The 18,480-nt window shown below is 41.1% G+C and overlaps 1 protein-coding gene across 2 annotated transcripts in view; it reads left to right on the forward strand.

Moving 5' to 3' along the window:
* PTPRB (protein tyrosine phosphatase receptor type B) overlaps positions 1-17,095 on the forward strand; it is a 63,048-nt gene extending 45,953 nt beyond the window's left edge. For both annotated transcript variants that reach the window (XM_051614801.1, XM_051614810.1), the window contains 12 exons: positions 285-384; positions 2,044-2,127; positions 2,248-2,265; positions 2,371-2,452; positions 2,884-2,974; positions 4,131-4,207; positions 5,013-5,147; positions 6,201-6,323; positions 6,596-6,759; positions 8,016-8,151; positions 11,205-11,325; positions 12,377-17,095. In XM_051614801.1, the coding sequence (XP_051470761.1) occupies positions 285-384; positions 2,044-2,127; positions 2,248-2,265; positions 2,371-2,452; positions 2,884-2,974; positions 4,131-4,207; positions 5,013-5,147; positions 6,201-6,323; positions 6,596-6,759; positions 8,016-8,151; positions 11,205-11,325; positions 12,377-12,399 (1,154 nt within the window). In that variant the 3' untranslated portion in view covers positions 12,400-17,095. The remainder of the gene's footprint in view (positions 1-284; positions 385-2,043; positions 2,128-2,247; positions 2,266-2,370; positions 2,453-2,883; positions 2,975-4,130; positions 4,208-5,012; positions 5,148-6,200; positions 6,324-6,595; positions 6,760-8,015; positions 8,152-11,204; positions 11,326-12,376) is intronic.
* Positions 17,096-18,480: the final 1,385 nt, after the last annotated feature.

Raw genomic sequence — 18,480 nt, forward strand, 5'->3', positions numbered from 1 at the left:
CAACTATCACGAGGAAAGCTTCAAAATGCAAGAGAACCAAACTCCTATATAATGGGACTGTGATTTCTTTTACTGTGGTTGGGAGGGAAAGATTTTGTGTAATGTTTGGAAAAATAAGGATAGAAAATCAAGGCCAGGTTTTAGCTAAGTGTTTAAATGCCATACATTTCCTTATATTTAACCATTTTCTTTAGTTGGTAATAACATATCCCATGACAGCTATTAATTCTTTGATTCTTCGTATCTTTTTCTCAGTATATATAAATACACTGTTTTGTTTCTAGAGCCTCTGTTTGGAGTTATTGAAGGTGTGAGTGCTGGCTTGTTTCTGATTGTGATGTTAGTGGCTGTTACAGCTTTATTTGTCTGCAGACAAAAAGTTAGGTAAGTTGAGTCCCTTTATCAGTGTCTGCCACTGAAGTCAAGTCAAATTATATTTATTTTAGCAATAAAATATTTAAAGCATAACTGTAAAATTGGAAGAATGCACTGAACTATTCAGCAGATAAAATCTGTCCCCCAACATCTGTACACAGCAATTATTAAACTAATGATGTACATATTAAGAGGTCTATATATTCTTGATTCAAATAACTACTGATGTTAGAATTATCTCACAGAGTATCTTTGTAACTTTCAGTTTGCAGTAGGAGACTGAATATTTCTGAAAAACTGGTTTATCATTCAAACTGAATGTCTTTTGTCAAAAATGAAATGTTTCAAATTAATTTTACCTGCATTGTAGAAGGAAAGCTCTTGAAGCTGTTCATTTAAACTTTATAATTTCAGTAAAAAAATCTTAAGGCATGACACTACCTCAGTGTCCAAAAGATCAGTTCAACCTTCTCTTTTAATTTTTTTGGCAATTATAGTTGTATATTTCACATTATAGATGGATCTTAAACAGTGAATTTTAGATATGTTTTTTTGTCTGAACTTTGAAAAGAGCTTTATTCATTTAAAGCATGACTGAAAATGATATGACATTATTGATGCAAAATTCCTTGTGATTTCTGAAATTAAAAAAATCAACATGTCCATTATATGGGAAAATATTAACATCTGAAATTCAGCTCTTTTCTGATACAAGATTAGGTCTATTTTTGCTTTGACTTTTATTTTTAGATGCCAGAATTTCACATTGAAAAAAACCTGTTTTCTGACTAGCTTTTAGCCAGAATGGATTTACCCTTTATTCCTCTATATACTATCCAATAAAAAGAGGTATAAATCATTAGCAGCAGTAAATAAAGTCTACTTTTGAATGTATAGACTTGTACACTGTCAACTATCTCAGTACATAGAAACATACAAAACATTAATAGACTGCAGATTGATGTGTTTTCCACCTTGCACATGTCATTGCATTTTTTCTAGTGTAGGAAAATTTCAGATTGAGCATGGTTTCTTATAGGCAGTTAAATAGCCAGCAGGATTGCAAGTATACCAGTATAGTTTTTCTTCATCTTACATAAAGAGAAAGTGTTCTTCTAAAGGAGGTGTGTTGATGGCAGTGAAAGGATGAAAGGCAACACTAACCATACGGGAGTCAGTGCCACTTCTCTGGCATTCCAAAGCCTCCTGTGGTGCTGTCACTTATTCCTAGGGCACTCGACCTGGGCACCTCCTAGAGGCCTGATCTGCAGGGTGGGTGTGCCGGAAGCTGTAGACCTTTTACAGCTCTAAAAATCTACTTACGTGTCACTCTCTGCATGTACTGAATCAACCCATCTTAGGGCCCATATTAGCATAGGCCCTGCTTAATGACAGGCTGGGCTGTGAGTGTTTCAGAGCAAGAACATCATCTTATTGCTCATGCACATACATACACTCTACATTACTGTTACCAAACTAAAATAAAAGAAAACTTTGTGCCACAGCTAAGAGCAATGTCCTATGATCAAAGCCACAAATGAAAACAGACTTTCTTAAATTCCTTTTTTCTAACTTACCAGCTTTTTTCCAATGTAAGTTATGTTGTTGACAGCTCTTACCGGTATCAGAACATAATGGTAAAACAAAATACTTTCCTTTTTATTCCAGCAACAGCCACGAGAGACCTACAGCAAGGCTGAGCATTCGCAGGGACAGGCCACTGCCAGTCCATTTGAACCTGGGGCAAAAAGGGTAACATCAAAAGTTTTGTTTCTAAGAGCACTATTTTAAAATGGCATCAGGGGTAACCATGATGGTTATCTGGTCACTCACTGATGAAGTGTTTCTTTTTTCTTTTGAAATCATTTCTAGGAACCGGAAAACTTCCAGGTAAAAAGAAAAAATTAATACCTAAAAAAGCTTCTTGATAACCAACTGGATAAATTATGACTGTGATTCATCCTGTGATTTTCTTCCTCCTGTTGAATATTTTAGTCCGATCAAAGTCAGTCATTTTGAAGCACACTTCACCAAACTTCAAGCAGACTCCAACTACCTCCTGTCCAAGGAGTATGAGGTGGGATCCTAACCTAGGCAAAGGAATTGCTTTATGAAGGGGCGGGATGGCTGAATCGGTGGGTTAATGCATTAGAAACTCCTGCATTTGTTTGTCTTATTCACAGAAATCCAAATAAGTTTGAGAGTCTCACCTGAGTTCCACTTGTCCTAGTGCAGAAACCAGTTCTGGTTGGCAGCCTCTGCCTGATGCTTGTCTGGTTGAGGTCAGGAGGATTCATCTGTGTGGCAGATCTGTGTGATAAAGCATGGAAAGTACCTGCCAACCATGTGCTTGCTTTAAACCAGTAGGATTAGCTATTTAAGTTCAGTTTGTTTTTTTAAAAACCTACCCATTCTCTGTCCATGGCCTTTGAGAGCTGATAAGCACTGTGTCCTCCTGTGTTGTCACATCCTTTATTTTCACCTCACATTTGTACTTTTTTTTTGCAGGACTTGAAAGATGTGGGTCGAAACCAGACATGTGACATAGCACTTCTGCCAGAGAACAGAGGGAAAAATCGATACAATAATATATTGCCCTGTGAGTTTTAGCTTTGGTTGTGTAATATTACATCACACCAACTATTTTTCACTTTTTTCAGCAAACCTAGTGGAAGAGAGAGTGCAGCCAATCCCTTCCCTCCTTTCTGTCAGAGATGAAATACCTCTGCCAGCTCAGTTTCAGGTGCTTGGAGGCAGATGATGTATGGCCCTGAATGACTTCACACAGGCCAGTAATTTCATTTGGCACTAGAGGTGTAAGGACTAGCATTCAGCCTAGAGAGAAAACGCTCTAGCTATTATGGGCATTCAGTCATTAATGATAACAAAGATAGCAGAAGTAACAGTAGGTTGTTTATATACAGGTTATAATCCATTCAGTGCTTTGTGACAGCCTCACCAAGTCCTCCTTCAGACAGCACAGCAAATATACTATAGAGCTAACATCGCTCTGCATGATAAGACACGTGTGAGGTTAACCCTGTTCTCCTAAGGCAAGGGGGAGCTTCCCCCTGTAATCACCTTTCTGGCAGTTTTGAAGGTCACACAGGCTGTGTGTCAGGAAGAACACCAGATGACTCACTGCTCCACATGCTGCCTTGCTGCTGGGTGTGATACCAGCGTGGAGTACAGCATCACAGCATCTCCTGTGGTCTGCCTCTGGTACCAGGTTGGGGAGCAGTGCCCATGATGTCCAAGAAAAAACACCTGACTGAGATCCACCTGAGATCCAACATGGCATTATCTCACAAATTGGTGACCTGGTGGCTTAGGCACTCTACCTCTCTGCAGAGGGCTCTCTACCTAGGGAAGACACGTGCTGACATGTTAGCTCAGGAGTTGTGCAGACCACTGAAGTACTACTGCTCTTTCAAGGACAGCTCTGGGCACTGCTCTGCATTACAGAACACTGCTGTCAGGAACAAAGGAGGATGCTTTTGTGGCTCTTCTGTTGCCATAACAAATTCTGTGCAACTCAGGAATTTTCGGGTATTCACTGCTTCCTTCTCACCCATCCCTCTCCTGGTCCTTGGAACAAAGCAGTACAAATATAAACCATTATCCCTCTAAATTAGCCGTCCATAAAAACCTTGTAATAATACTGCCAGTACTTTCACAAATGCATTTGTGTAAGTGGGAGAGGGACTGAAAATCAAGGCCTAGCCATAAGCCTTCTGTAATCAATTTCTTCCCAGATGATACATCAAGAGTGAAGCTTTCCAATGTGGATGATGACCCTTGCTCAGACTACATTAATGCAAGCTACATACCAGTAAGTGACTTAAGGATGGTATTTTACAGTCCTCCCTTCAGTGGTAATTTGTCCTTCATCTAAAACTGAATATAAAGCTGGATACTTAAGGCTCCCCTCCCCCATCATTTATTCACTTCAGCTGAAAGTCTGAGAACTCATTTTGTTGGTGTGCTGAAAAGCTCTGTCTGACTGCTATTAAGTAAAATGCGAGTGATTTACCCAGCACTTAAGGACACTTTCTTGGATTGCTATAGTTATGTAAGACAGCAGGTCTAATTGGCCAAGGACACATTTGTAAAGGTCACTGTTTTTTTACAGTGTCCACAACAACTGTAGCTATCACTGCAGGTGGCATCCTCATTGTGGAGCTGGAGCTCATCCTGACAGTGTTGGTGCCTTGCAGGGTGGTGAAACTGGCTGAGATTAAAATAATGCCCTTTGCCAGAGTTGTGGTCAATAATAGCAGTGGCTTTAGGAATTCAATGCAGAACTCAGTCAATTTCTTAAAAGCAGTAAATAAAACAAAAAGCCCTGATAGTTCCAAAATTGCTTGAGACTGTGCTGAACATAGTAGAACAATAAAAAGATTTGACTGGCACAAAGGGACAGTATGTAGATAACATTGCCACAGTTTTTTCCTTCTCTCTGCTCCAAGCTGCCTTCTGCTTCCAAGTCTGAGGCAAGAATTTTGCTCTCAAAACTATTGTCCCAGCAAGAGCATTGTTTTTGCAGAGCCCTGGCTGCAACCCTGTGACTTGGTCCATTGCTAAAAGATCTCTTTTTCTGCCTTTATGGAAAGTAATGGAGTTCTCTTTATTTGCAGGGCAACAATTTCCGCAGGGAATACATTGCGACTCAGGGCCCTTTGCCTGGCACCAAAGATGAGTTCTGGAAGATGGCATGGGAGCAAAATGTTCACAATATTGTCATGGTAACCCAGTGTGTTGAGAAGGGCCGGGTGAGCAGTGACTCTTCTTTATTATTACTGACTGGTTTAGCATCTGTTAAAAGTTTATGCTTATTATTTTATCACACTAATGCCAAAGGCCCCAGACCAGGAGATATACAGCAGGAGAAAAGACAGATACTCTAAATACTGGAGGCAGATTAAGGCTGTGAAGTCAGGATGCAGTGACCATCCCAAGATGATGCAGCGTGTCAAGGCTCAAGTTAGGAACAGAGCACAGTGCTTCTGGTCTCTAATCCAAGACTTTGCTCGTTAGTACTAATATAATCCCCTTAAGCATGCAGAAGGAAGCCATCAGCAAAAATTGCCTGTTTACCACATCAACTCCAATCAACTACTAGTTTACATATAAGCTCTAGAGAGCAACTGTTGATCATTAAATACATAGAATTCTCTCTGATGTAGTAAGCAAAGAGACCACTCAAGCACTCAACAGTCTTAAGTAGAAGTGTAGGTAGGCTGTCTCAGCAATCTACCTCCCCATGTCAGACTGTATCCTACACTCTTTTTAAGACAGGGACTACTTCTGTAAAAAGATTAGTGATTATCTAGTGGCACATTTGGGGATACTTCCTTTCAGTTTACGATTTTTTCTTGAAAAATAGAAAAGCTGTTGCAGGTCAGGCAGCCAACTGTCTCCTGCACCTCCTTGGCTCTGAGTTGGGACCCTGCTGTTTTGTCTCAGCAAGAGGTGGGGAAGTGAGCACAGGAGGCCTACCTCTCATCCAAGCAAAGCTCTGAGAAGAGCTGGCAGAACATTTTATGGTGTCCAGAAGAGGGCATCAGGGAAATGTTTCCCATTCCCGCTGTCACAAACATCTATAATGAGAACTTCCACTTCCCAGCCCCATCCTAGCATGTTCCCATCCCAGGCCCTGTTTGCTGAGCTGACATGGCAGGGAGTGGCATCTGCCTCTAAATTCAGCTGCTGCTGTTCTTCCTTCATCCTCAGGCACAGGAGGTCTCAAGTCTGCTTCTGCCAGCACTGGATGGAAACATTATTTACAGCTGTTACTAAACCTGTCTTCTTCTGTGTCCCTGCAGGTGAAGTGTGATCACTACTGGCCCCTTGACCAGGATTCCTTATACTATGGAGACCTGATCGTTGAGATGCTGTCTGAATCCGTACTCCCAGAATGGACAATACGAGAGTTTAAAATTTGCAGTGTATGTTTGTGTTCATCTTTAAAAAATAAAAGAAATAAAAATAATAATAAAACAAACAAAGAAACAAAAAACCCATTGGCTTTAAAACTCCTGCAAGGCTAAATTAGGAAGGTTTCTACTGTAGCATCATGGCCAGGTTATTTTTGGTGGCAGCTGTAGCATGGTCTCTGAAGGTGCATTGTTGTGTGTGTCCTCTCCTCTCTTGTCTGTTCTGATGATCTTTTATTATGATGATTTTTTATTATGATCTTTTGACTTTTTTATCCCAACAGGAAGAGCAGCTAGACTCAACAAGGCTCATTCGGCACTTCCACTACACTGTCTGGCCAGATCATGGTGTGCCAGAGACCACCCAGTCCCTGATTCAGTTTGTCAGAACTGTAAGGGATTATATCAACAGGACTCCAGACACAGGACCCGCTATTGTGCACTGCAGGTATGTGCAGCAGCAAGAGGACAGCAGCACAGAGCCTTTGTGTGTACCCTTGGGAAGATCCCAAATGGTTATCATTGTTAGGCCATGGACAGCCACAGAACCTGAGAGAGAGCTAATGGGCTTAAGTCTCCAAATACATCAGAGCAGCATTCCCAAGGCACACACCCTTTCTCACAGCCTCACCCTAGAGATATCCTGAAAATGGTTCTCAGGGAACCATATTGTCTCTCTGGGACCACTGGAGAGCACTGAAGGTGTCAGCGGCTGCCAGTTGTCATAGCATTCTTAAAATGCCTGTGTGTTGTTGTGGCCCAGCATCTGAATCACAAGGGTGTTCTGAGAAGGTAAAATATACCCAAGGTGAATCTGACTACATGTGGATATTGAGACTAGCTGACAGATCCATCCTTTCCTGCATTCTGACTGAGGCTCCCTCTCCTTGCTACCTTCTCATGCTCTTCTGCTGTTGTGCCATCCCTGGTGCATATGGCCATATGGCAGACATAAGGCTGCGGTTTTTCCTGTGCTCCATGATCCACCCCTACACATGTATACAAGAAAAGCAAAACTGGACTACCTGATCTGCTGGCCAGCTGCAGCAGAGTGTAGAGTTGCAGAGATGAGAAAGAAGTACAGTGTGGTGCTCTGTGTGTCTTCCAGTCAAGCCAGAGGCTCTCTGGTACTGCCTGAATCTAGTACCTGACCCCTCCACCCATTGTACTGGCTGAGGCATGTATCTGGCGTGACCTCACCTGTGCCTGCCTGCACATCATGTGCTGCAATGTGTTACATGTCTACTGTATCACTGGCAGGCCAGCTTTCCTCTTCCCAGTTTCCTGTCTCTAAACCCCACTTCCCAGCATTTCATCTTCTGGGGGCTCTGAGATACTTCGCTTTACTCTGCTCTTCCACAAGGCACAAGTCAACTGATCTTTTAGAATCAAGCCTACCGGTTCATCCTTGGAGAGAAGAGGTTTAAAAGTTACAGTCAGATGCAGTCTCTCAGTGTATCTATCTCAATGACTGTGTCAGCCCAAAGCAGAAAGCTGTATGGGCAGTGGCAGAGATACCTCTACCATCAGTATCCTTTCCTCCTTCCTAAACCAATTCCACTGTGAAGTATTCAAAGTCTCAGAGATACCATTTGAACAAGGAGCTTCTCACCCTCGTATGTGTAATAGGAAAATATCACATGAAGATAGTGAATGCTTTAAACCGTCTCCTTTTAAATCTTTTGCGTTGTTTTCTTTTTCCAGTGCTGGTGTTGGCAGGACTGGCACATTCATTGCACTGGACAGAATTCTGCAGCAGCTGGATTCAAAGGACACTGTTGATATTTATGCAGCTGTACATGATCTGAGGCTTCACCGGGTTCACATGGTTCAGACAGAGGTAAGTTCTGGGTAGCCTGCAATACAGCAAAACTAGCCACGTTTCATAGTAGTCTCTCATCTAAAAGGTTCTCAAAGCATCTCACAGTAACTTCACACTGAAGTGAGATATATTTTAGCTCTTGTCAGGATTTCTAGTTCAGGGTTGTTTGCATTGGCTCTCATACAGCAGGTCCAAACCATAACAAGCAGTAGCTATGCTTCCTGTAGTTCTTCTCCTATTGGCACTGACCCACAATCACCCCAGCAGTGATAGGCAGCACATTGTTGTGTTAGTGCAGTGTCTAGTAAATAAGGTTTGAGCTGAGAGAAGTCCTTTAGGGGTAGGTTTGGAAGACAAGCCTAAACCAGACAAATAGGTTTCTATAATGGGGAAAAGGAATGGAGGGCAGAGAAAATGAGATGTACATAATTTTAAAACTCGTAAGTACTGTGACCTTGTGGCTTTGCAGTTCATTTTTTATTGAGCTGCTCTGTCATTTTCATTAATGGTATTGGAAAGTTGATCAGCATTCTCCTAACATACTGTGCAGAAGCAAGTACATCTATTCTCAAAGTGCAGAATAAGTATGTGTTTGGGATTTTTTTCTATGTTTCTAAATCTGCAAGAAAAACACTTTAATAGCAGATAAACAGTTAGAAGCTGATTTAATAAAGGCAAGTTGTGGATGCAGTATTTACATTTTCCTTGTGAACTGTTATTAGGTAGCTTGATACTAATGGAGCTCTTTGTTGCAATATGGAAATGAAAATACCAGTGACAGCACTTCCTGATAGATGTAAAAGTCCCACATGGGTATAAAGAGAAGCTCATCGGGGAACGTAAAAGAGAGATTTCCTGGAACTATCTTAATCACAGAAGTCCTCCTCTTGGAGGGGAGACATTCATAGCTTGGTCTGAGCATCTTCAAGGGCAGATTCATCTCACCTACATTCCTGTAGTCAGGAAGGGCGGACAGGCATCTCAGGAGGGCAATGCTTTTTCTCTAGCTGAAAAAAAAAGAGACAACTAACTCAAGAGCCTAAATTTGACACCAGGCTTTTCTACAACTAAAGTTATGTGATAGAAAGGCCACCTTTGGCATGAGCTTGACACAACATCTAAGCCACGAGGCAGCCAGTCCCCAGGAAAACATCTACAGCAATAGTTAGGAGCGCCCCACCTTCCCACTACCAGCACTACATGCACGTCTGCCCCAGACCAGCAGTGGCTCAAGTCTTACCCAGATCCCTGTTGCAACCAGTCCTGCCCCTGGGAGAATTCACAATCAGCACCCCAGAGACAGGCTGACAGAAAGGTTTTGCAGCTCACACATACTCACCCCACTTGAGCTGTGATGTGATTGTAGGCTGACCATGTAGCTGGGTCAGTGCACAGCCACTGAGCTGCTGTATTCTCAGCAAGTCTTGCTAATCTGAACTGTCAGTTGCATCTGTATACGGTTTCTGATTTGCAGCTACCTTTCATCAAGGTAGCTTGGGGCGAAAGCAATACAATCTCATCCTCCTGCAAGAAAATGAAGTAAATGTATCCTGAAATTTCATGAGAATTCAAAGTTATTTCAAACTTTGCAGTTTGAAACAGAGCAGTGAATTATGAAGTAATTCTTACACATCTTTTAAGAAAAAGTAAAGGAGGTGGGGAGAGGCGGAAGAAAAGATCTGCTTCAAGCTTCGTTTGATGTGTGTGAAGACCCTAGTTCCTGGCATTACAGTTTCCACAATCTGAGGGTTGAGGTAAAATCTAGGTCCTAATCTGCTGGTGTGTGGGAAGCCAAATCTCACTGGGGAACACAGGCCAGCAGATAGGACTCTTTGCAATGAGGTGCTCCAGCCAAATGTCACAGCACCATCCTGCTTGACATTATGCAGTCACAGTAAAACAGCAGCAACAAAACACTGCTCCTGCTTCAGACTTGGCTGAAAGCTGTTTCAGACTAGAGGCTACAGCTGGAGACATAAAGGGGAGTAGCAGAAAACTGTGTCCATCAGTTCAAAAGGCAGTGGGCTCAGCAGAGCAGCTGTAAAGCGGGCAGGGAAGCTGTCCGAGGTTTCAATCCCAAATGGTCTCTGCCAAAGGAAGTGTCCGTGCCTTGGCCAACTTTCCCTCCAGATGGTGGGTGGGATGCAGGATTCTGCTCCACAGGGACAGCAGCTGTATGTGCATAACAGCAGGCATCCTTGCTTTTCTGGAGCCAGAGCACTGAGAAAAATGCACAGAGCAATAGTTGAATTACTTGTGAAAAATAAGCCATAGGGGGAGAAAATGCATGTGCTCGTTGGAGAAATTATGTCATTGAGATAAAGTAGTATTAAAAAGGTACTGCTTAATATATAAAGATGCTTGGCCTAATTTTGGGGTACCATGCTACACAAATCAAAAAACAATAATGACCTATGTCATAAACCATAAAGAGTAGCAAAGCACTGGGATTTAACTATCTGTTCTATCAAAGTAGTTTGATAGTCAATAATGTACTGACCCTCCCCACTTTGGTTGTGAATGTAATTTTAGCTCCCTTCTGTGAAAGGCACTTGTCAGAAAAGACAGTCTGTCATCCCCAGTCAGAAGCCATCTTATAACTTACATTGGATCCAAAAAATACTGCTTTTGCCAGAAAAGTTCTTGAAAGCTCTATGAAATATTTATATATTACAATAAAACTCTGTGGAAAATATTTATTTTTAGAACAAAAACTCAGGAAATTGTCTCTTATGTGTGCTTCCCTGTACGTATTAATTCTGTTACACATACTTTATACCAAAGCATGCAGTAGTAGCTCTCCAACACAGTATCTTGTCAAATTATGCCTTACTGTTGATAGAGCTTTCACTCATGACATGATCCATCAAAACATATCATGCATTTCTAAAAACACGTGATAACAAAAAGTTACTGTATTACTAGTGTGAAAAGGAGGTTAATTCTAGAAGTATGTTTTTATTTTTAACACCGCCCTCAATTTTGTGAGGCAGTTACCCTGTAATGATTTTTCACTATACAGATTATTAAATTACAAATTTCCCAGAATGACTTAAAACAATTATTTGCAGTGTCAGTATGTGTACCTACATCAGTGTGTGAGGGATGTGCTAAGAGCCAGAAAACTTCGCAGTGAACAAGAAAATCCTTTGTTTCCAATATATGAAAATGTGAATCCAGAGTATCACAGAGGTAAGTGCAAGTTTATCGAACTGTAAAATGTTTCAAATGTAATAGCCCATTGACAATGTAATTGAGGGGGAAAATTGTGCTATCCCATGCCACTGATACTTGTTTTCATCCTGAACCTGCATTTCTTTACTCTGCTCTTGTCACTCTTGCAATTGCATCTTTATTTCCTCCATTATTAGTCATTGTAACATCTCTTCCTGCTCCTACCTTACCTTCTTGCTCTCCCTGTCTCATACTTAATGATTCCTGTGCTGTTGGGGGAGCTAAACACCTTCCCTATGATTATACTGGCTTCCTCCTTTACCTCACCAGTGTTTACACCATCCACTTTTAAGCACACTGAAGCCACTCACTGGGCTCTTCTGTCACTCATGGAGTTTGATTTCTGTACTGAATCACCTTCTTTTGCTGTTGACCATAGAGGTGGCCTGAGGAGACATTCTGTTTTCTTTGACTGGATAATGTAGGTGTCCAAGGCTGTGCTCTTTCTTTCTCCTTCAATTTTCCATCCTTGTAGGCTCTTTTTCCTAGCATGTACCCAGTCCCTTGGCCATAAGAATTGCAAAAGTAGCAAACCTGACACTATCACTGCCTGACACCTCCTCTTCTCATGGCCAGAGGTCCAGTCCGGAGAAGCTGTAAGCAGAGGTATCCTGTGTGTCCTCGTCGAGCTCATTCCTAAGGGCAGTAGAAGTCTTCAGAGTCAGACAGCAGGATCTCAGTAGCAACTTAAATTTGGACATTAGGAATTGAGTTTATATTATGAGAGATAAAAATAATTTTCTTGTTCTAGCCCCTAGAAATCTGAGTTGTCATCAGCAGGTAGAGCAGGCTTGGAGGAGGCCAAGGAATGAAATAATTGGGTTCCACAAGTTGGGAGTGCTAGCAAAAGCAGAGGTGGGATCTGCTCTTCAGTTGTCACATCAGTCACCAGCCAGCACTGCTGCCACAAAACTACTTTTCAGAACACTGTGGTCAGCTGGCCAAGTTGAACATGAAGTCACCTGGGTTGTTTTGGTTTTTTCTAATCTCAGCTTTTCCTTGCTTTCAGATGCTGTTTATTCAAGGCACTAAGAATGTTACAGATACCTGCTTTTGTGACCACATTTGTCAACTAGGGGGTTGGTTTGGGTTTTTTTATGTATGTATTTCATGCACTAGAAAGGTGCCAGACCTTTCTGTTGAGACTGTGTATAATTTATTGGTCTGGTCATTTTAAAAAAGATATATAATTTAAATGTAATAGATAATAATGTATATAATTGTATTTTGGCATTATGTAAATATGTATTTTTTCCATATTGTTTATATTAATATTAAGCTTCAGATAATACTATTTTTTTCTTACCATAGTTTTTATAAACTGTTCTACATAAACTATTTTGAATTGTATGACTAACAGGACTGCTGTATTTAGGGCAGTATTGGCATGTGACACACAGGAAAAATCCTATAAGGAGAACCTCATTTTTCTTGAACTAGTTGAGTGTTTGTGAGATGAAATAAGCTACTATTGAGTAAGGGAACAGTAGTCCTGTATAGGAATTATAATGCTACTCTACACTTCAAACTTACTGCTTTTGTTCTGACAAAAAATGGGTATAGCCCATGACACAATGACATACTTTTTACAGAACTCATTAACAGCCAAGCAAAACAGGGTTCACCTCACTAGAAACAACTGTTTCACTCTAATGTGACATAGAAAAATATCCAACAACATAAGCTGCCGTGAAGTCTAGGAGACCTCTCCCCCCACACACATGCTCTGAGGGGGGACAGGTCACATTCTGATTTCTTTACACTGGTTTAAGAGAGCAGAATCAGACCACAGCCCATGTCTGTGCATTTTCACATGCATATAATTATAATAAGAAAGTTGTTCAAGGAAATGCCTCAGACATTCATAGTAACAGCCTACTAAGGAAGTGGAGTCTGGCAACTTACATAGCTCATTAAAAACAATGCTGTACTGTGACAGCTAAAAATCCAGAGAGATTATAAATGTGTTGAAATAAAGACATATAAAGGTATGTATCCCACAGTTTGCACAATTGACTTCAGCCTCAAGCTGCTTGCCAGGTAGCTGCCTTGTCCCAAGTGTTGGTCTCTGTCAAATGCCATTTGCTTTCACAAAGGGAAAGCTTGGCCCCAGCATGTCCACGTAGAAAGACTTTTTCATGTAGATGATGCCCAATGTCACCACAAAGTTGGAATAGAAAAAGGCTCATCAGTAAACCAGGGATGTAGGCTGGCAGGGCTGTGCTAATCATTGGACGACTGAAAGCATTTAGTGATTAGCAAGGAGTACACTCAAAGAGCACTCGCCAGGTATCCTGCCCAGCCAAGCAGATTAGGCACATCCTCTCTCCTCTGTAAAGAGGATTCTCACTCAAGAGACTGAACACACCGTTCAGCTATTCTTTGTCTTTGTGAAACACTCTTTAAGCAGAGAAGAAGCAGTACACAGTTCTTCTCCATCACAAAAAGAAAAAAGGGCTTGATAGTTCTCCTTTTAGCTATCTACTCATACTTTACCTAGAGAAAACTTAGCCTGCTGCTGAAGACAAGTGCCTAAATTCCACTTCTAGTTTGGAGAGAAATAAACCTTTCTGAAGGCCACCTGAGAACTAGCAAATACACCTAAGTGCCTAATTGAGGAACTACTGTGGTCCTGGGCCAGGACTACTGTGATTTCACCATGTCTCATTGGAGCTGCACTCTCTTTGTGTTAGGAACACCTGCCTGATGTTGACTGAAGAAATCTGCTGGTCAGCTCTGACTTAAATCATTCCAAAGCAGAACCATCAGGACTACGCACATTAGTGTCACTCTAGTTTTCCTAAGGAGAAAGAAACAGCCTCATAATCACTCTTACTTCCTGCTGCGTTGGTGGTCTCATCCTTTCTTGACCCAGTATCTTCATATGCCTCAGATGCTACCCTTCATATCAGCTTTCAGAGCTGCTCAGAACATGTAAGCTTGGTAAACCTTTTAGGTGTCTCTGTATAAAAATGCCACTCATTCCTCTTGCACAGCCTCTTTGTCCCCACGCAAACCTCAAGGTTCACCACCCTTAGTAGGATTTGAAGAGCAGAATTTGCATTGTAGTGGAAACCGTTTTCACAGAGGGAGATCTAAGCAAAACCACAAAGAAATGTGCACATTTTCTGCAAGCCCCCTTTTTATCTTTTTTCCTTTGCTAGATAGACTCTAGGTTAGCAAGCAAGGACAAACAAGCACGGCAGCTTTAGATCGATCATTGACCCTGCTAATAACAGGCATCATGAAAATTGCTGTTGTGTTACGTGTGCTGCATTTAGTCCTTTCTTTTTGCAGTGGTAGCTGAGGAATGAAGATCACCATGTTAGTTACCAGCAGTACAATTACCCTGTGAATACATACCAAATGTACCCTATAAATTATCTCACGCTATATATTACTGTGTCATTTTTTACACTTAGGGAAATGGAACTTGCTCAATAATATATGATCTGCGGGCAAAAGTCTGATTGTATACTATGTATGCATGTTGTTCATCATTTTCAGAAGGACAGGCATCGTTTTGCTCTTTCTTTTAACATTGTCTCTCAGCTCCTTCCTCCGCACCTACAGAGTTCACAAATCTGCAGCCAAAAGGATGATGTTGTAGCAGACAGCTATTTTCATCTTTTCTCTCAGCTAATAATGGGGACGGTTCCTAAGCCTCTTCCTCCTCATCACTTAATAACATGACAGATGACCTTAAACACGCTGGCACAGTGCTTTTGAGCAGCATCACATTGCTGCCTAGCCAGGTCACACTTTGAGAATTGCTCTGGTTCTGCTTTCTAGCCAGTTCTCGTCATAGGAAACCAATGTAAATCCACCAAGAATAAGTAAAAAGTATCTATGTAGCATTTTGTTAAAATAAGACACCTACTTATCAGTATAATTAATTATATTTACCGTGCCTCTAAGCTGAATAACAGGACCAATGGGAAATTGTTAATGTAACAGGAATGAACTTGAAGGAGCCTTTGCACTGAACAAGGAGAGCTCTTAAGGAAAAAGACATCCTCTGCTGTAGAGGATGTTTCTCTTATGAATGTCCACAAATGATGTTCAGAATTCCCTTCCTGATGTTTCCCAATAATAATGTTATAAAGCAAGGCTAGTGTTGTTGCTGATCCATAAGCTAAGATTTGCACACTTGGAGCCCAGTCCTGTGAATCTCTGCATTGTCCACAAAGCTACCTGAGTACTTCCATGAAAGTCAACTGGAATGCTTGCCTGAAGAATATCATTCCACTTCTGAAGCACTTGCAGGGTTGGGCTTTTAGGTTAATTCAAATTTTTGTATTGAAAGTTATTTAATAATGAAAAAAAATAGTAGTAAATGGTTTGTTGTTTTTTTCTTAAATCTGTGCAATACAATTACAAGATCCACTACCAGTTGTAGAGAAAAAAAAAAAAAAGATTTTGCATAGCTAGAGTTGATAAATGATATTTTTTGTTACTAATGGAACACAAAAGTGGGTGAGAGAAATAGGCATACTGTGAAGATGTCATAAAAGTGCAACTTTAAACACTTTTTCTGCTGCTATAGTTATTTATACAGCTTATATATGTGCCTAAAATTGCCAGAAATATTATTTTATGCCATCATATACTATGAATTTCCTTTCAGGTGTAGAACAGAGAAAAGAAAATGTATGAGTTTTAAGTATATATTATATAATATGTATGGTTATTTACACTTTGAATTTGAAAGCAAGAAGTTAAATCCTAGACAGACAGGAGTACATGAGCACTTAGCTGTGCTCCTCAGCCTGGGAGTTAACATATGGGCTAGAGGGGTGGGAACAACAACCTAACTAATGACTGTACTAGCATCTCCGTCCAGGGCCACAGCTTGGAGGAACATCTGACCTACCTACCAAGGGGCGGTGTGGCAGGTGCCTACATGTATTCAGATTTCCTTCAGTGCTTCAGACATGCAGTTTGTAGGAATATGATGTGATATAAAATGATAGCACCTGTCACCCTGGTGGCCCTGTCAAAGGTGTTGAGGCTATGGAGCTGTAAAGTCTGGGACCTGTAGTGCAAGGAGGCTGCAACCTAAACAGAAGATGAGTGGGCACCCCTGTACTGGGGCAGCTCAGTGCAGACCCCATCCCCTCAATTGTCCCTCACAGGCTGACAAAGTCAGACTCCTGACCTCTTGGTAGCACCACTGTGGCCAAAGCAAGCTGGTCTGCTATCAGTAACCTCGCAGATCAACAGTTAGGGCAGACTGGGGTGTGGTTTGTAAGACTGGCAGGAAATACTGGAGACTAGGGACTAGCTAAATTTAGCAAATGCTGTGGAATTTGGGCACATACAGTGTTAACGATGCTTGTAGATTGATATGCATGATGATTTGGTTGTTTCTTGGTTTATCTGAAATCTGAAGAAATACTGTAAGTAATGTCAAGTAGCTAAATATATATTTTATGTATATATTGCTCTATGGCAGAGCAGTATGCTAGAGTAGAAAAACCCACAATTTTGAAATGTGGCTAGCCATACATTCCTTACCAGTGCCTGGAGTAAAATGTCTGAAAAACATCTTCAGCACATAGTCCATTCTCATATGCTATAGAATTACTTACTTATATTTGTGTTCCTAACAAACATCGGGTGAAGACAGTATTGTGCTACTATTGTCAATTTAATTTATGCATTTGTTAAGTATATTTTTGTATTTTCAGCTACAGTCAACAAATCAAATATATTTGAGTATATTTTACACATTTTTATAAATAGTTCATGAATAAACCATCCATTTAAAAAAAAGAAATCACGTCCTCATCTTCTGTTTGACTGCCTTTGCATTATGGATTTTGATGTCCTGCTGATAAAAGGTCACAAGCGGGTTTGATTTCAAGTGAGACTGTCTTCAGAGAACACTAAATTCATCAGAAGCCTCAGCCTGTTGGGGGAAAGTGGGCTCTGCTGTTGCCTGCTGGCTGGATTAGTGCCCATGCGGAAAGATACTGTTGTTCCCTTCATCTTGCCGGTTCTCTGGCCTCCTTCTTCAATAAACCAAATACAGTCTGGGTTATACAATGGGTATTTGAAACAACAGTCCATCTTGAGCTCCTGTTATTTTAGAGGCATTTCACCAGGCAGCTGTATCCATTAACACTGCACTGGAACTCCATCACTGCTTACCACCCAAGAATGTGAACCATGCTTTTTTACAAACAAGTTTCCCCCCCCCCAACTCTCCACAGTGCTTAAAAACCATTAGCATTCTTGTAGGCTCAGATTGCTTGGCCATGCTTACTGCCAACATGGTATGTCTCACTATTTCCTTCTTTGTTGTCAGAAGTGCTTAGGACAAGTTAGTACTGTTTATTCAAAAGAAAAAAATTATTTATTAGCTTATATTTTGTGCTCTGAGCTATTTGCTGAGGGGATGTGTTCTGAAGGCTGAAGGAGATTTTTAGATTTTCTCTTTGTGATATAAAAGCTTACCTCTGAGCTGCACGCTGTGCTGAGGCCAATGTAGACACAAAGAGCAGTCATAAAGATAAAATGATGCACGGTTAGTATCTCTGCACTGAGGAAATACAGCCAGCATTGCAGACAAGAAGAAATAAAAGTGTTTTCACAAGGTACAGCAAGGAAACAGAAATACAGAAGGTCTCTTCTAGTGTGGCAAGGACACAGTGCTTGGTTCCTGTTAAAATATTGCCAGAATCGAGTTTTAAACTGATACTTTTACAAGATGGACCTTTTTTGTACTTGTGCTTCATACCTGTGATCTGGCTGTTTTGTCTAGTAAGTCATTTCCTATACCAGTGCCACATAATAATTTCTTTTTTCTGTCAGTCCTGGTCTTCACTATCAGGTGGTTTCCTAAGGCCTAGAAATAGCTGCTGGTGTCAGACGTCTCATGGCAGGTGCCACGTGGCAATACTCATATATCAGCCACAAGTGAAGATGTCAGGTGTTACCTACCAAGCCTTTGCACATCAGTCGGGTACAACACCAGTTCCAACCTGTGCAAAAAGCCCTAGCAGCAAAAGAAGAAAAAGAGAAGAAAAACAAACAAACAAACAACATTCCACTTACTTTGTGGAAAATGTTGTATTTCAGAGAAGTTGCAAAAGCCAGACCTACTTTGCC

The sequence above is a fragment of the Apus apus genome, chromosome 1 (assembly GCF_020740795.1).
Source record: "Apus apus isolate bApuApu2 chromosome 1, bApuApu2.pri.cur, whole genome shotgun sequence".
In the NCBI taxonomy this organism is placed as follows: Eukaryota; Metazoa; Chordata; class Aves; order Apodiformes; family Apodidae; genus Apus; species Apus apus.